The 18,151-nt window shown below is 47.7% G+C and overlaps 1 protein-coding gene across 1 annotated transcript in view; it reads left to right on the top strand.

The window, feature by feature from the left end:
• LOC129707672 (ATP-binding cassette sub-family C member 9-like) overlaps window positions 1-18,151 on the top strand; it is a 154,307-nt gene that overhangs the window by 43,544 nt on the left and 92,612 nt on the right. The window contains exons 8-14 of the mRNA XM_055652854.1: window positions 5,489-5,653; window positions 9,720-9,875; window positions 11,474-11,608; window positions 12,637-12,799; window positions 13,167-13,207; window positions 14,941-15,083; window positions 16,985-17,093. Of these exons, the coding sequence (XP_055508829.1) occupies window positions 5,489-5,653; window positions 9,720-9,875; window positions 11,474-11,608; window positions 12,637-12,799; window positions 13,167-13,207; window positions 14,941-15,083; window positions 16,985-17,093 (912 nt within the window). The remainder of the gene's footprint in view (window positions 1-5,488; window positions 5,654-9,719; window positions 9,876-11,473; window positions 11,609-12,636; window positions 12,800-13,166; window positions 13,208-14,940; window positions 15,084-16,984; window positions 17,094-18,151) is intronic.

Raw genomic sequence — 18,151 nt, forward strand, 5'->3', positions numbered from 1 at the left:
TGGTAGAGATTTCGCTCCTCATTACATTTCGTCGTGTTGAAGTACACGTTTTTAATCAAATCCTTCACCCCCCACCCCCAAGTATTTCCAAAATAAACTGGCTTCTCCATTTACATGTCAGCTTCCAACACACTTCAAAACAAAGTTGCAAGACAGGAACACTCTGAACTTTTCACTGCTGCAGCAGGCAGGTGAGGTGCCATTGGATTTTTTTTTAATCCACTGCTGAGGGAGGCAGGGTGGAATCTTACTTTTGAGAACGGCTTCAGTTCCATTGGAGGAGGCGGATGCATGGTGGAATATTGGGTTGGAGGATCACACCATTGGGGGAGCAGACCCAACGGGTCTGCACTTGGTCTAGTTATTATATAAAACTGAGTGCCTGCCGGCATCCGGCGTCCGTCCATCCGGCTGCCGGCCGCCTTTCTTCCTTTGATTCCTTGCTGCGCCGAAACCAGGCGCAGAATCGCCGAGATCTTTTCCATTTCGGTGGAGATTTCACTTTTCTTTCTAAGTATCCGCTCCTGATTCCATTTTGTCATGTTTATGTACACATTTATAATCAAATCCTTCTCCCCCCGCCCCAATATTTCAACAAAAAAAAACTGGCTTCTCACCCATAGAAGCAACCCCAGCCCCAGCCCCTGGTGAACGTTCCATCGTGTGATGTCACAATGCCCAATGCTCAAAGACATTCTTTCCATAGAGGGAGAACAGAGAAGGTTCACCAGACTGATTCCTGGGATGTCAGGACTTTCATATGAATAAAGACTGGATAGACTCGGCTTGTACTCGCTACATTTTAGAAGATTGAGGGGGTATCTTATAGAAACTTACAAAATTCTTAAGGGGTTGGACAGGCTAGATGCAGGAAGATTGTTCCATATGTTGGAGACGTCCAGAACAAGGGGTCACAGTTTAAGGATAAGGGGGAAATCCTTTAGGAGCGAGATGAGAAAAACATTTTTCACACAGAGAGTGATGAATCTCTGGAATTCTCTGCCACAGAAGGTAGTTGAGGCCAGTTCATTGGCTATATTTAAGAGGGAGTTAGATGTGGCCCATGTGGCTAAAGGGGTCAGGGGGTATGGAGAGAAGGTAGGTACAGGATACTGAGTTGGATGATCAGCCATGATCATATTGAATGGTGGTGCAGGCTCAAAGGGCCGAATGGCCTACTCCTGCACTTAATTTCTATGTTTCTATGTTTCCCTCTCCTCACCCCTCTCCCTCAACCACCCATCCCTCTCTCCCCCACCCCCTTCCCTCTCTACCCCACCCCCTTCCCTCTCTCCACCCGCCCCCTTCCTCCTACCCCTCTGTTCCCTCTTCCACCACGCCCCCTTCCCCTCACTCCCCACTCTTCCACTTCTCTCCCCTTACCCCACCCTTCTCCCTCCCCCACCCCTCCCTTCCCCTCTCTCCCCAGTCCTTCCCCTACCCCTCTGTCCCTCTTCCACCACTCGCGCTACCCCCTCTACCCCCTCCCTCCCTCCCTCCCTCCCCACTCTTCCACTTCTCTCCCCTCCCCCTTCTCTCCTCCCCCCTCTCCTCTCCTCACCCCTCTCCCTCTCCCATTCCTCTCTCCACCACCCCTCTTCCCTCTCTACCCCACACCCTTCCCTCTCTCCCCCCGCCCCCTTCGCCCTGCCCCTCTGTCCTATTCCATCACTCCCCCTACCCCTCTCCTCCTCCCTCCCAACTTTTCCACTTCTCTCCCCCTTCCCCCTCCACTCTCCCTCCCCACTCTTTCCCCTCTCTCCCCCCACCCCTCTCCTTCCCCCCCCCCCACATCTCTCTCCCCATCCCCCTCTCTCACCCTACCTACCCCACTCTCCTTTCCCTCCCAAATCTGTCCCGTATCCTCCTCCTCCTCCTCCCCCCCCTCCCTCCCCTCTTCTCACCCCCCCCCCCCTTCACCTGTGTATTTGGGGGGTGGTTAATGTGAGTGTGATGCTGCAGCCCCCCCCCCCCCCCCCCCCCCCACAAATGCCTTTGGGGGAACAGACCCAACGGATCTGCACTTGGTCTAGTTATTATATAAAACTGTGTGCCTGCCGACGTCCGGCGTCCAACCGTCCGGCTGCCGGCCGCCTTTCTTCCTTTGATTCCTTGCTACGCCGAAACCAGAAGCAGAATCGCCGAGATCAATTCCATTTCGGTAGAGATTTCACTTTTCTTTCAAAGTATCCACTCCTGATTACATTTCGTCATGTTTATGTACACATTTTTAATCAAATTCTTCTCCCCCCCCCCCCAATATTTAAAAAAAACCTGGCTTCTCACCCATAGAAGTCCAGAACAAGGGGTTACAGTTTAAAGATAAGGGGGAAATTCTTTAGGACCGAGATGAGAAAAACATTTTTCACACAGGACAGAGATGAGAAAAACATTTTTCACACAGAGAGTGGTGAATCTCTGGAATTCACTGGCACAGAAGGTAGTTGAGGCCAGTTCATTGGCTATATTTAAGAGGGAGTTAGATGTGGCCCTTGTGGCTAAAGGGATCAGGGGGTATGGAGAGAAGGCAGGTACAGGATACTGAGTTGGATGATCAGCCATGATCATATGGAATGGTGGTGCAGGCTCGAAGGGCCGAATGGCCTACTCCTGCACTTAATTTCTATGTTTCTATGTTTTCCTCTCCCTCACCCCACTCCCTCTCCCCTCATCCCCACTCTCCCCCTCTCTCCCCCCCCCCCTCCCCCCTCCCCTACCCCACCCCCTTCCCTCTCTCCACCCCTTCCCCCTTCCCCCCCCCTACCCGCCCCCTTCCTCCCTCCCGTCCTGCCCTCTTCATCACTCTCCCCCTACCCCTCTCCCTCCCTCCCCCCTCTTCCACCTCTCCCTCTCTCCCCCCTCCCCCACTCTCTCCTCCCCTCTCTTTCCCTCTCTCCCCACACCACTCTCCCCCTCCCTCCCTCCTCCCCTCCCCCCCCCCCACCCCCCCCCCTCCCCCACATCTCTCTCCCCCATCCCCCTCTCTCACCCCCCCTACCCCACTTTCCTTTCCCTCCTAAATCTGTCCCGTTTCCTCCTCCTCCTCCTCCTCTCCCCTCCACTCCCCTCCCTCCCCTCTTCTCACCCTCCCCTCTCACCACCCCGTCTGCCCCTACCCCGCTCCGCCCACCTGTGTGTTTGGGGGGTGGTTAGTGTGAGTGTGATGCAAACGCCTTTGGGGAAACAGACCCAACGGGTCTGCACTTGGTCTAGTTATTATATAAAACTGTGTGCCTGCCGGCGTCTGGCGTCCATCTGTCCGGCTGCCAGCCGCCTTTCTTCCTTTGATTCCTTGCTACGCCGAAACCAGACGCAGAATCGCCGAGATCTTTTCCATTTCGGTAGAGATTTCACTTTTCTTTCAAAGTATCCACTCCTGATTACATTCCGTCATGTTTATGTACACATTTTTAATCAAATCCTTCTTCCCCCCCAAATTAAAAAAAAAAACTGGCTTCTCACCCATAGAAGTCCAGAACAAGAGGTCACAGTTTAAAGATAAGGGGGAAATCCTTTAGGACCGAGATGAGAAAAACATTTTTCACACAGGACAGAGATGAGAAAAACATTTTTCACACAGAGAGTGGTGAATCTCTGGAATTCACTGGCACAGAAGGTAGTAGAGGCCAGTTCATTGGCTATATTTAAGAGGGAGTTAGATGTGGCCCTTGTGGCTAAAGGGATCAGGGGGTATGGAGAGAAGGGAGGTACAGGATACTGAGTTGGATGATCAGCCATGATCATATGGAATGGTGGTGCAGGCTCGAAGGGCCGAATGGCCTACTCCTGCACTTAATTTCTATGTTTCTATGTTTCCCTCTCCTCACCCCTCTCCCTCATCCACCCATCCCTCTCTCTCCCACTCCCTTCCCTCTCTCCCCCACTCCCTTCCCTCTCTACCCACCCCCTTCCCTCTCTCCACCCGCCCCCTTCCTCCTACCCCTCTGTCCCTCTTCCATCACTCCCCCTACCCCTCTCCTCCTCCCTCCCCACTCTTCCACCTCTCCCCCCTCCCCCTCCACTCTCACTCTCCCTCCCCACTCTTTCCCCTCTCTCCCCCACACCACTCTCCCCCTCCTTCCCTCCCTCCTTCCCTCCCTCCCCATTCCCCCGCCCCCACATCTCTCTCCCCATCCCCCCTCTCTCACCCCCTACCCCGCTTTCCTTTCCCTCCCAAATCTGTCCCGTTTCCTCCTCCTCCCCCTCCCCTCCCTCCCCACTTCTGTGTGTGTTGGGGGGTGGTTAATGTAAGTTTGCACTTGGTCTAGTACACAATAAAAATGTAACACAAACATCCACCACAGCATTCATCACTGTGGTGGAAGGCACAAAATTTGGCCAGTCCTCCTCCATTTCCCCCCGTGGTCGGGACCAGAGTCCAGAGTCAGTTCAGGATCGGATCTTCCCCACCGGACACCGTGGCTTTAGGTTGGTGTAGGCCGCAGGCCGGCGGTCGAAGTTTTAAAGTCCCCGCCGCAGCCAGAAGCACCGCAGGGCCGGCGGTAGAAGCTCCCCCTCCAGGGGTGATGGAAAGTCCACGCCGGGTCCACGGTAGAAGTTGGCCGTGGGCCGGCGGTGGAAGCTTCTTCTTCTCCCGGGCCCCCACGAGGGATCCCGGGCTGTAGACGCCACGCCAACTGGAGCTGTGTAGACCATGCGCGGCTTCAGGCTGCCGGCTGTCACGGGCCAGCAAAACGGACCGCTCCCCTCCGGCTAGCCCCAACGAGGGCTCACCCGCTTCATGCCGAGAGTCCACGCTGCACCCGCCGCTGAAGCCCTGGGCGCGTCTCCGGGAAAGGCCGCCCGATCCTTGCTGTTAGGCCACGGGGGAGGCGGCCTGGAAAAAGTCGCCTCTCCGTGGAGGAGACGACCAAAACGGTTTCCCCCTCACCCCCCCCAACACCACCCCCCACACAAAACACACAAAGAAACACAAAAAAACATACTTTAAAACATACTAAAAAAACAAAAAAAGTTGAAAAAAACGGACACGTTACTGACAGGGCGCCGGCTTGCAGCGCCCCCACCGACCATAGTCGGGATCGAACCCGGGTCCCTGACTCTGCAAACGCTATAAGGCAGCAACTCTACCACTGCGCCACTGCGTCACATTTGCTGGGCTTTGTATCGCCCCCCACCTTCTTTCCAGCTTTCTCACCCACTACTATAATCAGTCTGAAGAAAGATCCCAACCCGACACGTCACCTATTCCAGAGCTGCTGCTTGACCCGGTGTTACTCCAGCACTTTGTGCCTTTTTTGTTTTGTAAACCAGCATGTGCAGTTCCCCGTGTCTACTTTGAAAAGGGCGTGTGACTTAGATAGTTAATATTTCCTGTTTAAAACATTATCTCTAGTAAAATATATAAATGGGATTTAATCTCTGGCAGAGGATTCACTTAATACTTTGCACATGTCCCCAGCGCACATGAGACTGTAAGGTAATAGCTAACTTTTTTAACCATCGCCTGTGATCTTTCCTTTTATAGGTAAAATTTCTGGGCGTCTATTTTCTGTCATCGAAGGGAGTCTTGGAGAACGCATATGTTTTGGCAGTGTTACTCTTTCTCGCACTCATTCTACAGAGAACATTTTTACAAGCCTCATACTATGTGGCCATTGAAACCGGCATCAATCTACGTGGAGCCTTACTGGTGCGTAAGAAAGCGGAACGGACTTCATTATTTCCCTGTTTATGGTTGCTTACTTTGAGCGATACTTGTGCTGTATATTCAAGGCACATCGTTTTAATAACATTCTGCCGCTCAATTTTGGGAACTGCTGCAAATAAGATTAGCAGTGTGATCTTACAGATATTTAACTGGCTCTTTCTGCAGGCGGTGTCTGCAACTACAGTGCTTCAGTGAGTTGTGTGGATACACATGTCCTCTTTTGCTTCACAGTCGATCAGGGGACTGAGGCCCAGTGGCACAGCTGGTAGTGTTGCTGCTTCACAGCACCAGAGACCTGGGTTCGATCCTGACTACGGATGCTGTCTGTGTGTGGAATCTGCACCTTCCCCCTGTGACCCATGGGGATTACCTCCGGGTGCTCCGGTTTTCCCCCACATCCTAAAATCGCGCAGGTTTATAGGTTAATTGGCTTCTGTAAGTTGCCCCGAATGCGTATGAAGCCAAAGTGGGATAACATGGATCAGTGTTTGGGATGATCGATGGTCGGCATGGACTCAGTGGGCTGAAGGGCCTGATTCCACGCTGTATCTCACTATAGACTCGAAACACTTTTCGAAATCCTTTCACCAATTTCAAAACGGCATGTCGATAATGATCAAGTTTTTGATGTTGGTTGAAAGATGAACGTTACTGGTATAAACTTGAGATTGAGTCATGATCAACTACAAATAACTCCCCAGTCAATAGCGAAACATAATGTGTCTTGGTTGTCAGCCTCCAAAATCATCCCATTTGTAATAAATGGATATAAAATGAGTCAGTAGATGTGCTTTTGAGCACATTTACTTGTGGAAAATGATGTACAGGAATGTGTGCAGGAGGTAACTGCAGGTTCTGGTTTAAACCGAAGCTAGGCACATAAAAGTTGGAGTAACTCAGTGGGTCAGGCAACATCTCTGGAGAAAAGGAACAGGTGACATTTCGGGTCAAGACCCTTCTGCAAAGTTTAGAGGGAGACAGAAATGCAATGTGCTGGAGTAACTCAGCAGGTTAGGTAGCATCCCTGGAGAACAAGAATAGGCCCCACCAGCACTCACCCTGTACACTCAAACTATCCTACGCACTGGGGTAGTTTATAGTTTACACGTGCCAATAAACCTTCAAACCTGCACGTCTTTGGAATGTGGGAGGAAACCGGAGCACCCGGAGAAAACCCGTGCTGTCACGTGGCGAACGTACAAACTCCATACGAACAGCACCCATAGTCAGAATTGAATCAGGATCTCTGGCGTGGTATGGCATCAACTCGACTTCTGCACCACTTTGCTGCCCTAGGCTGTTCTCCAGACTAGTTATGCTTCTGGATGCTCTAAGATGGTGCTAAGTGTAGCTGCCTCATCAAATCGTATCTATATTACTAAAAGTCTGATCTTGACCGCTTTTGGCACGCTGTGGTGTGGTTTCCGAGAGAACACTCGCTCAGAGTCCCCCTCCAACTTCTGGGACCAGAGGAATTTTCCCATCGATGAAAAATCAGAGAGATATTAATGTTTTTTTTTTAAATTGCCATTCCCCCTGCTGGTGGGAGGGGGAGGGACTATAAAACCCGGAAGTGGTGTGCTGAAGTTTACTTTTAGTTTTAGAGATACAGTTCGGAAACAGGCCCGTCATCCCACCGAGTCTGCGCTGATCAGCAATCCCTGCACATTAATACTACTTACACACACACTGGGGACAATTTACATTTCTACCAAGCCAATTAACCTACAAACCTATCCATTTTTAGAGTGTGGGGGGAAAGTGCAGATCTCGGAGAAGACCCTTGTGGTCACGGGGAGTACGTACAAACTCCGTACAGACAGCACCCGTAGTTGGGATTGAACCCGGGTCACTGGCGCTACAAGTGCTGTAAGGCAGCAACTCTACCGCTGCGCCACCGCCATTGTTAAGGGCCTGTCCTACGAGCATGCGACTCCATGCGGCAATCGCGACCTAAAGGGCCGGTCCCACCAGCATGCGCCTGCATGCGGCAAGCGCGACCTAACGTGGTCGCTTGAGCCGTACGGCCTCGTGGGGCTGGTCCCACTTCGATCGCCGGAGCCGTATGGAGTTGTGCGGAGCTGGTCCCAATATCGCACAGGGCTCCGAAAAACTGACCGTGATCAAAAATTCCGCACGGCAACGGCCTGCCGGCCCGCAGCTGCATCGACGCTGTATGTCACGCGCGAACTTCCCGCAGACTTCGCTCGAACTTCATGTCACTCACTCGACCTTGCCGCATGCAGACGCATGCTGGTGGGGCCGGCCCTTTAGGTCGCGCTTGCCGCATGGATTCGCACGCTCGTGGGACAGGCCTTTAACACAATATGTTTCTTTTACGTGGCACTAATACTTCCAAACTATTTTGCAACAATTTTGAAAAATTGGAAATCATTACGTGTTTAGAAACATTGACTATCATACCTATCTTTGAATAGTCTTTTTCTCTTGTGATTCTTTAATTTGGAATTAACAAATACTTTCTATCAGTCTTTTGGGCCTACCTGTGTTTGCTCTTACTGCATTCCCCAATTCCATTTTAGTAACTGTCTTTAGATGTCTAGAACCTAACCCTGGAAGTCATAGAGCTATACAACATGGAAACAGGTCATTCAGCCCAACTCCCCCATGCCAAACAAGATGCCCCATCAAAACTAGTCCCGTTTGCCCGCATTAGGCCCAAATCTCTCAAATCTTTCCTATCTGCTTACATCAAAGTGCCTTTTAAATGTTTTTTAAATGTTATTCTAGTACCTACCTCAACTACCTCCTCTGGCAGCCTGTTCCATATAACTGCAACACTTTGAGTGAAAAAGTTGTCCTGAGGTTTGTGTTACAGCTTGCCCCTCTTCACTTAAACCTATCTCCTCTGGTTCTTGATTCACCTGCCCTGGATAAAATATTTAATGTGTATTCACCCTATCTATTCTTCTACTGGTTTTATACACCTATATAAGATCAACACCTGAACCTCTTGCGATTCAAGGAATAAAGTCCTTGCCTGCCCAACCTCAACCTACAAGTCCTGGCATCATCCTTGTAAATATTTTCTGCACTCTTTCCAGCTTACTGACACCCTTCCTATATCAAAATGCTGGAGAAACTCAGCGGCTGCAGCAGCATCTATGGAGCGAAGGAAATAGGCAAGGTTTCGGCCCGAAACGTTGCCTATTTCCTTCACTCCGTAGTTGCTGCTGCACCCGCTGAGTGTCTCCAGCATTTTTGTGTACCTTCGATTTTCCAGCATCTGCAGTTCCTTCTTAAACATTTTTAGTATTTAGTTTAGAGACACACAGCAAGAAAACAGTGACTCAGCCCACCGAGTCCACACCGACCATCGATCATCCGTTCACACTAGTTCTATGTCACACCACTTTCTCATCCACCCCCTACACACTAGGGGCCATTTTACAGAGGCCAATTAACCTCCAAACCCGCACGCACATCTTTGGGATGTGGGAGGAACATGCAAACTCCACACAGTCAGTACTCGAGATCAGAATCGAATCCGGGTCTCTGGCACTGTGAGGCAACAGCTCTACCCGCTACAGTCATATATGGTTTATCTGATTTAATTGGATATTATGCAAACAAAACCATGTCTCTGAATGGTGGTACACATGACAACAGTAAACCAATGATAAACAGCAGAAAAGTTTCTTTGAAAATTAAAGGACGAATATGCGAGATGGGAATTTCCTTAATTACTAAATAATTTAATGTGAAAAAGAATTTAACAATTTCCCACGGACCCAACCTATTCACCAACTTTCTGCTTGTTCATTCTAACTTTGACATTCCTGGTAAGACTAACAATAGTCTTGCTTGATATGACATGGAAGGAGGCCATTTGGCCCATCATTGTATCACCTCCCAGCAGAATAATCACTTTGCTCCTCCCAACTTCTATGATTAATACCCCGACTGCTGAAGGCCATTGTACCAAAGGTTTGATCCAAAGGTGTAAATTATAGTTCCTTATTTGTACCTGAATTAACATTTTCTTCTCATCAACTCCTAATTGCCTTTGAATTTTTTCCCCCTTTAGGCTATGATCTACAACAAGATTCTGTGTCTATCCACCTCCAATATGTCAATGGGAGAGATGACTTTGGGCCAGATCAATAATCTTGTTGCCATTGAAACCAACCAGCTGATGTGGTTCCTGTTTCTTTGCCCTAATCTCTGGGCCATGCCAGTCCAGGTACAGTACTTTTTTGAGATCTTACCAGTACTTCATTTGTGATGGCACATGCTGATATTGTATACTGTCACCTCTAAAAGGTTACAAACTAGATGTTCATATTTTGTTTAGTATTAGTTTAGAGATACTACATGCAAACAGGCCCTTCAGCCCACCGAGTCCGCACCGACCAACGATCCCTGCGCATTAACACTATCCTACATACACTAGGGACAATTTACAATTTTACCAAAGCCAATTAACCCACAAACCTGTACATCTTTGGAGTGTTGGAGGAAACAGAAGATCTTGGAGAAAACCCAAGCGGGTCACGGGAAGAACGTACAAACTCCGTTTGGACAAGCACCCTTAGTCAGAATCGAACCCGGGACCCTGACTCTGTACGGCAGCAATTCTGTAGCTGTGTCACCATGCCACCCGGAATTCAATTCTCAAATTGAAAATAGTTTTATGCTTATTAGTTTAGTTTAGAGATACAGCATTGAAACTGGCCCTTCGGTTCACCGAGTCCACATCAACCATTGATCACCCTTTTGCACAACTTCTGGGTTATGCCACTTTCTCATCCACTCCCGACACACTTGGAGCAATTTTATATTGCGGAGGGCAATTAGCCTACTAACCCATGCCTCTTCAAGATGTAGGACCAAACTGGAGCACCTGAAGGGAACCCCGGAGGTCGCAGGAAGAACATGCAAACTCCACAAGGACAGCACCTGACATCAGGATCGAGCCCAGGTCTCTGGCATTGTGAGCAGCAGCTCTAACAGCTGCGTCACTGTGCGACCCATAATATTAATTAATTAAATTGGAAGTTTAGCTCAGTTTAGTTCAGAGTTTAGAGATACAGCATGGAAACAGACCCTTTGATCGCCTGTTCACACTAGTTCTATGTTATCCCACTTTCTCATCTACTTATTATGCAATAGGGCTAATTTACAGGGGGGTATTGATGGGAAAAAATATTGATGAATGGAGCTTAATTTTTACTCGATACTAGCATCTTTTGCAGATGAGACGACATCATCTTGGCATCATGTTGAGCACAGGTATTCTGGACGGCAGAGCCTGTTGCTGTGCTATGTTGTTCTATGTGTTCTATGTCCAGCCTTAATTCAGTTTTGCAGAGATTCCCACTGGGTTTTGTTACCCTGTCAATGATTGTGGTCCAACCCTTCAGATGGTAGTTGGCAATGGGTGTCATTGGAGCGTTCGGGGATGCTTGGAGAGGGATCCTTGGTTGTGCGGGGGGGGGGGGGGGGGGGGTGCGTGGGAGGGAGGGGGGAGGGTGGAGTGCTACAAGATTAAAGAACACCAGAGACCCAGGTTCGATCCTGACTTTGGGTGTTGTCTGCACGTTTTCCCTGTGACCTGCGTGGGTTTTCTCTGGGTACTCTGGTTTCCTCCCACACTCCAAAGACGTACAGGTTTGTAGGCAAATTGGCTTGGGTAAATATTGTGTGTAGGATCGTGTTCATGTGCGGGGATTGCTGGTCGGGGTGGGCTGTAGGACCTGTTTCTGCGCTGTATCTCTAAAGTCTAAAGTGTAAAATCTTTGGTCCTGGTGCAATGGTGTGTTTTCTTGTTCTGATTGCCAGATTATCATGGGCGTGATCTTGTTGTACTACATGCTGGGGATTAGCGCGCTGATCGGTGCGTCAGTCATAGCGCTGCTTGCTCCTCTACAATACTTCATTGCAACCAAGCTCGCCCACGCACAGAAAAGTACGCTGGTAAGTACCAACCCCACACATCGCTTTGCCCTTTCCTCCGGTCATCTGCACTTCCATTCACCGACTGGCCAGGACTTGTGCCTGCGATCAGTTTCGTTTATTGCCAGGAACAGTGAAAGGCTTTTGTTGTGTGCTATACAGTCAGCGGATCTCACAATTCTATTGTTTTAGTTTAGTTTAGTTTAGAGATACAGCGTGGAAACAGGCCCTTCAGCCCACCGAGCCAGCACCGACCAGCGATCCCCGCACATTAACACCATCCTACACACACTAGAGTTAATTTATACTTACACCAAGCCAATTTACCTACAAACTTGTACGCCTTTGGAGTGTGGGAGGAAACCGAAGATCTCGGTGAAAACCCACGTGGTCACGGGGAGAACATACATCCTGTGGTCAGGTAGCACCCGTAGTCAGTGTCGAACCTGGGTCTCCGGCGCTGCATTCACTGTAAGGCAGCGACTCTACCATTGCACCACCGTGGCCACCCTTATTTAATAGAGATAAGGTTAAGATATGAAGGGGTCTTAAAGGGGCATGCGGTTAGAGAATAGATGTGGAGATAAGAAACTTGGAAAGAAAAATGGAATTACAAATATGGAAATAATGCTGTACAATAAAGTAAAAAGCTCCACACTCTTAAACAATGCATCAACAAACATTCAGAAATTACCAGCAGATGATTCAGATACAAAAAATACAGTTAATAGTTCTAAATACCTCCATCACGTTTCTTGGTTCATCTTGTTTTCTGGTTCCCTAAAGTTTGTACCAAAAACAAAAACATCACTGTTGTCAGAATTACTGAGGATTATAATTTAAGTTTAGTTTAGTTCAGTTTAGTTTATTCATACTGGTACCAAGGTGCAGTGAAAATCTTTTGTTGCGTGCTAATCAGTTAGCGTACAGCATCTCTGGAGAGAAGGAATGGGTGACGTTTCGGGTGGAGACCCATCTTCAGACCGCTCATTTATGGTTGAAGTGCAGCGAAACTGATATTAATGATGACTTTTACGAATCCTCTGCAGGACTACTCCACGGAAAGGCTGAAGAATACCAACGAGATCTTGAAAGGCATCAAACTCCTGAAGCTCTATGCCTGGGAGCACATCTTTTGCAACAACGTGGAGAAGACAAGAATGCAAGAATTGACCAGTCTCAAGAGCTTTGCTCTCTACACATCCTTATCCAGTATGCATTGACCACACTTGGTGTGTTGCTGCAGGTGTAATTAACATTTTCAGATAAAACGTTGCTAGGGTTAGGTTTTGCCGTTGGTTATTATTTTCAGGTGTATCGAGGTACAGTGAAAAGCTTTGTTTTGCATGCTATCTAATCAAGTCAAATAATACTGCACATAGTTTAGTTGTACCGAGGTACAGTGAAAAGCTTCTGTTGCGTGCTAACCAGTCGGCGGAAAGACAATACATGAGTACAAGGAAGCTGGTGGTATATCTGAAAGATACAAATTCTGGCTTAGAGCATGCAAGCTAAAATGATTCATCTGCTCGTTCCCGATCCACTCTCACTCAACACTATGCTTTCTTTTCCTCCTTAGTGTTCATGAATGCCGCAATACCGATCGCAGCAGTGTTGGTGGTAAGAGCAAATTTTAATAAAAAGTGAATATCTCCCTCTCCCCACAGTCCTCATCATGTCATAAGTGATAGGAGCAGAATTAGACCATTCAGCCCAACAAGTCTACTCCGCCATTCAATCATGGCTGATCTACCTCTCCCATCTCACCTCATTCTCCTGCCTTCTTCCCATAACCTCTGACACCCGTACTAATCAAGAATCTATCTATCTCTGCCTTAAAAATATCCACTGACTTGGCCTCCACAGCCTTCTGTGGCAATTAATTCCACAGATTCACCACCCTTATGACTGAAGAAATTCCTCCTCAACTCCTTTCTAAAGGAAAGTCCTTTAATTCTGAGGCTATGACCTCCAGTCCTAGAATCTCCCACTAGTGAAAACATCCTCTTCACATCCACTCCATCCAGGCCTTTCACTATTCGATAAGTATTCACCCTTTTGTCTTCCAATGCAGATTAAAGAGTGATTGATTTTTCAATATTATTGTTAGAACATGTTAAAATCAGGCTGAATGGTGAGGTAATCGGAGTCAAGGAAGAATTTTTGAATTTTTCTGCATAGTTTTGACTGCAAACTAAAAATCAGGCTGAATGGAGTCTGGGCTGCATTGGAAAATGCAGACATGGAATCATCACCTTATGAAATAGTGTAGTGTAGTTTAGTTCAGAGATACAGCGCGGAAACCGGCCCTTCGGCACACCGAGTCTGCACTGACCAGCGATCCCCGCACACTAACACTATTCCACACACACTAGGGACAATTTACAATTATACCAAGCCAATTAACTTACAAACCTGTATGTCTTTGGAATGTGGGAGGAAACCGAAGATCTCGGAGAAAACCCACGCAGGTCACGGGGAAAACGTACAAACTCGATACAGACAGCAACCATAGTCAGGATTGAATCCTGGTCTCTGCCGTCACCGTGCTGCCCCTTAAAAATAACTCACACCAAAGTTCATATTGAGATATGCCAACCCAAGGAACTACAGAAGCTGTTTACCAAAGATGACACACAGTGCTGGAGTAACACAGTAGGTCAGGCAGCATCTCTGGAGAACATGGATAGTGACGTTTCAGGTCGGGATGGATATGGATTATGTGCAGACGTGAGGAGTTGGACTGCATCATGACATTGTGGGCCAGAGTGCCTGTTCCTGTGCTGTACTGTTTACATTCTATGTAATCTACCCTGCTCCGTTCCATCCGACGTTCACTCATCTCTCATCCCAATGCTATCATTTCCATCTCATGCCCCTTCTTTCCCCTCTCCCACTCTCCCTTCCAGTCTCTCTTTCCCTCTCTCCACCTTTACATTTCACTCCTTCTATCTTTATCAGGCGCCCTTTTGTCTCCTTTTCACATCCAGCCTTTGTCACATACTCCACCCATCAGCCAATCAAACCTCCCCTCACCTCTATCCACCTATCACTCGCCAGGCTTTGTCCCGCCCCTACCTCTCCCTTCCAGCTTTCTCTCCCCTTCATCCCCACTACAATCAGTCTATCCATTTCCCCCCACAGATGCTGCCTGACCCGCGGTGTTCCTCCAGCACTTTGTGTTTTGTTGGAGATTCCAGCACTTGCAGTTCCTTGCGTCCTTGTGTCTAATGGCATTGTGTTTCCTTTCTCGTTTGGAGAATGAGTTCATCGTGGAGTGATTGGGTGAGAGGTGTTGAAGATCTTAAATTTAATGTGATCAGTGATCGGGATTTTATTTTACTGCCTTCCAGACATTTGTGTCGTACTCATACTTCAACCCATCGAACCTGTCCTCTGCCGTAGCCTTTGCCTCGTTGTCCCTTTTCAACATCTTGGTGACCCCACTATTTCTGCTCTCCACTGTGGTCCGATTCACAGTCAAAGCACTGGTCAGGTATGGTACTCGTTCATCATTTGTAACATTGTGTTTCATACTTGGAAAAGACGTTAAACCCAGAGAAAAGACACATGGTGATGGAGCAACTCAGTAGGTCAGATCTGGAGGACATGGATAGGTGACGTTTTGGGTCAGGACCCTTCTACAATCTGAAGAAGGGCCCAGATTCAAAGCATCACCTCGAGTCTGAAGAAGAGTCCTGACCCGAAATGTCACCAACAATATGAAGACAGGTCCTGACCCGAAACGACACTTATCCACGTTCTCCAGGGATGCTGCCTGACCCACCGAGTTACTCCAGTCTGTAGAAGGGTCTTGACTCAAAACATCACCTAGAATCTGAAGAAGGGTCCTGACCCGAAATGTCACCCAGAGTTTGAAGAAGGGTCCTGCCCCGAAATATCACCCAGTCTGAAGAAGGGTCCCAAATTGAAATATCACCCAGTCTGAAGAGGGGCCTGAAACGTCACCTATCCACGTTCTCCAGAAACGCTGCCTGACCCGCCGCGTTACTCCAGCACTTTGTATCACTTTTTTGTAAGCCAGCATTTGCGGTTTGTTGTAGCAAAACTAAACCCAGTAAGTGTTCCGCGCTAATATGTCAAAGGTTTATGTGGAAACAAGGTTTGTGGTGAAGTCTGGCCCAGACCTGTGGGACGGCCTTCTTCTGTGCTGTCTATATTGGATGTGCTTTTGCAGTTGGAATTCTTAGCTGCAATTACATTTTATATAGAGCAAATTACTCTTGAAACCTTCAGTGGGGGGGGGGGGGGGGGGGGGGGGGGGGGGGGGGGGGGGGGTACAGAGACATCTATGAAGCCAGTGGCAGTCTCAAACTAAGATGGCGCAATGGGCTAAGTGTTCGGCTGGCGACCGGAAGGTAGCCGGTTCGAATCCCGCTTGGAGTGCATACTGTCGTTGTGTCCTTGGGGCAAGACACTTCACCCACCTTTGCCTGTGTGTAAATGTAATGTAATTATGTGAAGCACTTTGGGGTCAATGCAAGTTGACTAAAAATGTGCTATATAAATAAGATTATTATTATTATCTGCTCCCGAAATTTGGTTTATGCAGGAATCAATTCTATCAACTTTTTATAAATTTGTTTTGCTGTGTTGTGGCTGTAGATAAGGAGACTGCCCCAGTGTTCTGTTAGAGAGGGTTTAACACATTTTCCCCAACTAGAGACTTGCACAATACTCCTTAGTCTGCTTCGCATAGTTAGAGGCTAGCTTACTGGAGACTGAAGAAATCTCCCGACTACACAAAGTGCACAAAGCCATAATACTGAGAACTACATTCTGCTCTCTATCTACCTCATTGTTCTATCTATTGCACGAGTTTGACCTGATTGGATCTCTGTATGGTATACATAAACTGTTTGGATAGCTTTAGTTTAGTTTAATTTAGAGATACAGCGCAGAAACAGGCCCTTCGGCCCACCAAGTCCGCGCCGACCAATGATCATCCGTACACACGTTCTTTCCCACACACTGGGGACAATTTGCAGATGGCCAATTAGCCTGCAACCCCGCACGTCTTTGGGATGTAGGAAGAAACCGGTGCATCCGGAGAAAACCCACACGGTCACAGGGAAAATGTACAAACTCCGTACAGATAGCACCCGTAATCAGGATCGAACCTAGCACCGTAAGGCAGCAACTCTGTCGTTACACCACTGTGCACAGCTTTTCACTGTACCTCGGCACACATGACAATCCTAAACCCAAACCTAATCTTGCACAGATGTTCAATAGATGTTTTGTAAAGCCTTCGGCTTCTGCTTCAAACAAATGATCTAGCGAGTTTAAATTTGACCTTTGATTTTGCGTGAATGATTCTTGGATGCGCTCTCTCAGTGCGTAAACTGATTTTTGTTTTGACCTATTTTCAAACAGCGAACAAAAGTTGAACGTATTTTTAACAAGTGATGAGATTTCCAACGAAGGATTCCGGGGGGCCGACACCTCACTGAATGGAGAAACGTGCAAAAAACACTCAGGAGTTGTAAGTAACTAGTTAAGCTGTGCCTAAAGATGCGTAGGAAGGAAGAGCAGATGCTGGTTCAAACTGAAGATAGACACAATATGCTGGAGTAACTCAGTGGGTCAGACAGCATCTCGGGAGAAAAGGAATAGGTGTCGTTTTGGGTCAAGACCCTTCTTCAGACTGAGGGTATGTGGAATTCTTTGACACAGAAGGGTGTAGAGGCAAGTCAGTGGATATGTTTTTAAGGCAGAGATGGATAGATTCTTGTCTGAAGAAGGGTTTCGGCCCGAAACGGTGCCTATTTCCTTCGCTCCATAGATGCTGCTGAACCCGCTGAGTTTCTCCAGCTTTTTTGTGTACCATGGATAGATTCTTGATTAGTACAGGTGTATGGGGAGAAGGCAGGTGAATGGGGTTAGGAGGGAGAGATAGATCAGCCATGATTGAATGGCGGAGTAGACTTGATGGGCCAAATGGCCTAATTCTACTCCTATTCCTTATGACCTTATGAAAGGGAAATGAGAGATATAGTACAAATGAAGTAAAAGTATGCAAAAAAGTAACAATGATACAGGCTATTGTTAGCTGTGTGCTAGGTGAAAATGAGTTACAGCCAATGAAACTCACCAGGACGACATTGAAACTAGCATAACGACTAAAGTTGGGGAGGGCTGATCCAAAAGATGGATGACTTTTTCCAGAAATCAATTTCAGCAGAACAAACATGCCCAATTCCGATATGACTGATCAACTGTGTAGCTTAAGATGAAAAGTTGGAAATTATGCAGAACCATATAAATCAAAGATAACATCAGACAAATCACCTGGTATTCAAACATGCTAGCTTAGAAGCGGTCTGAATTTGCAATATAAGGAGAATTGTTTTGCACAGTTTCTTGTAAAATATAAATCTTTTTTTTTCTTGATTAAATATCACAAAGCCCTTCAGTTCCTTGAGAGCCTTGCTACTACAGAGTTAAGTATCTAAGAACTATTAGCCAAATGTTGAAGAATGATAAACTATCAATTTAGTTTACGCTACTCTTGAACCGATGAAGTCATCCAAATGTTTTTCA

Source organism: Leucoraja erinacea, chromosome 22, assembly GCF_028641065.1.
Source record: "Leucoraja erinacea ecotype New England chromosome 22, Leri_hhj_1, whole genome shotgun sequence".
In the NCBI taxonomy this organism is placed as follows: domain Eukaryota; kingdom Metazoa; phylum Chordata; class Chondrichthyes; order Rajiformes; family Rajidae; genus Leucoraja; species Leucoraja erinaceus.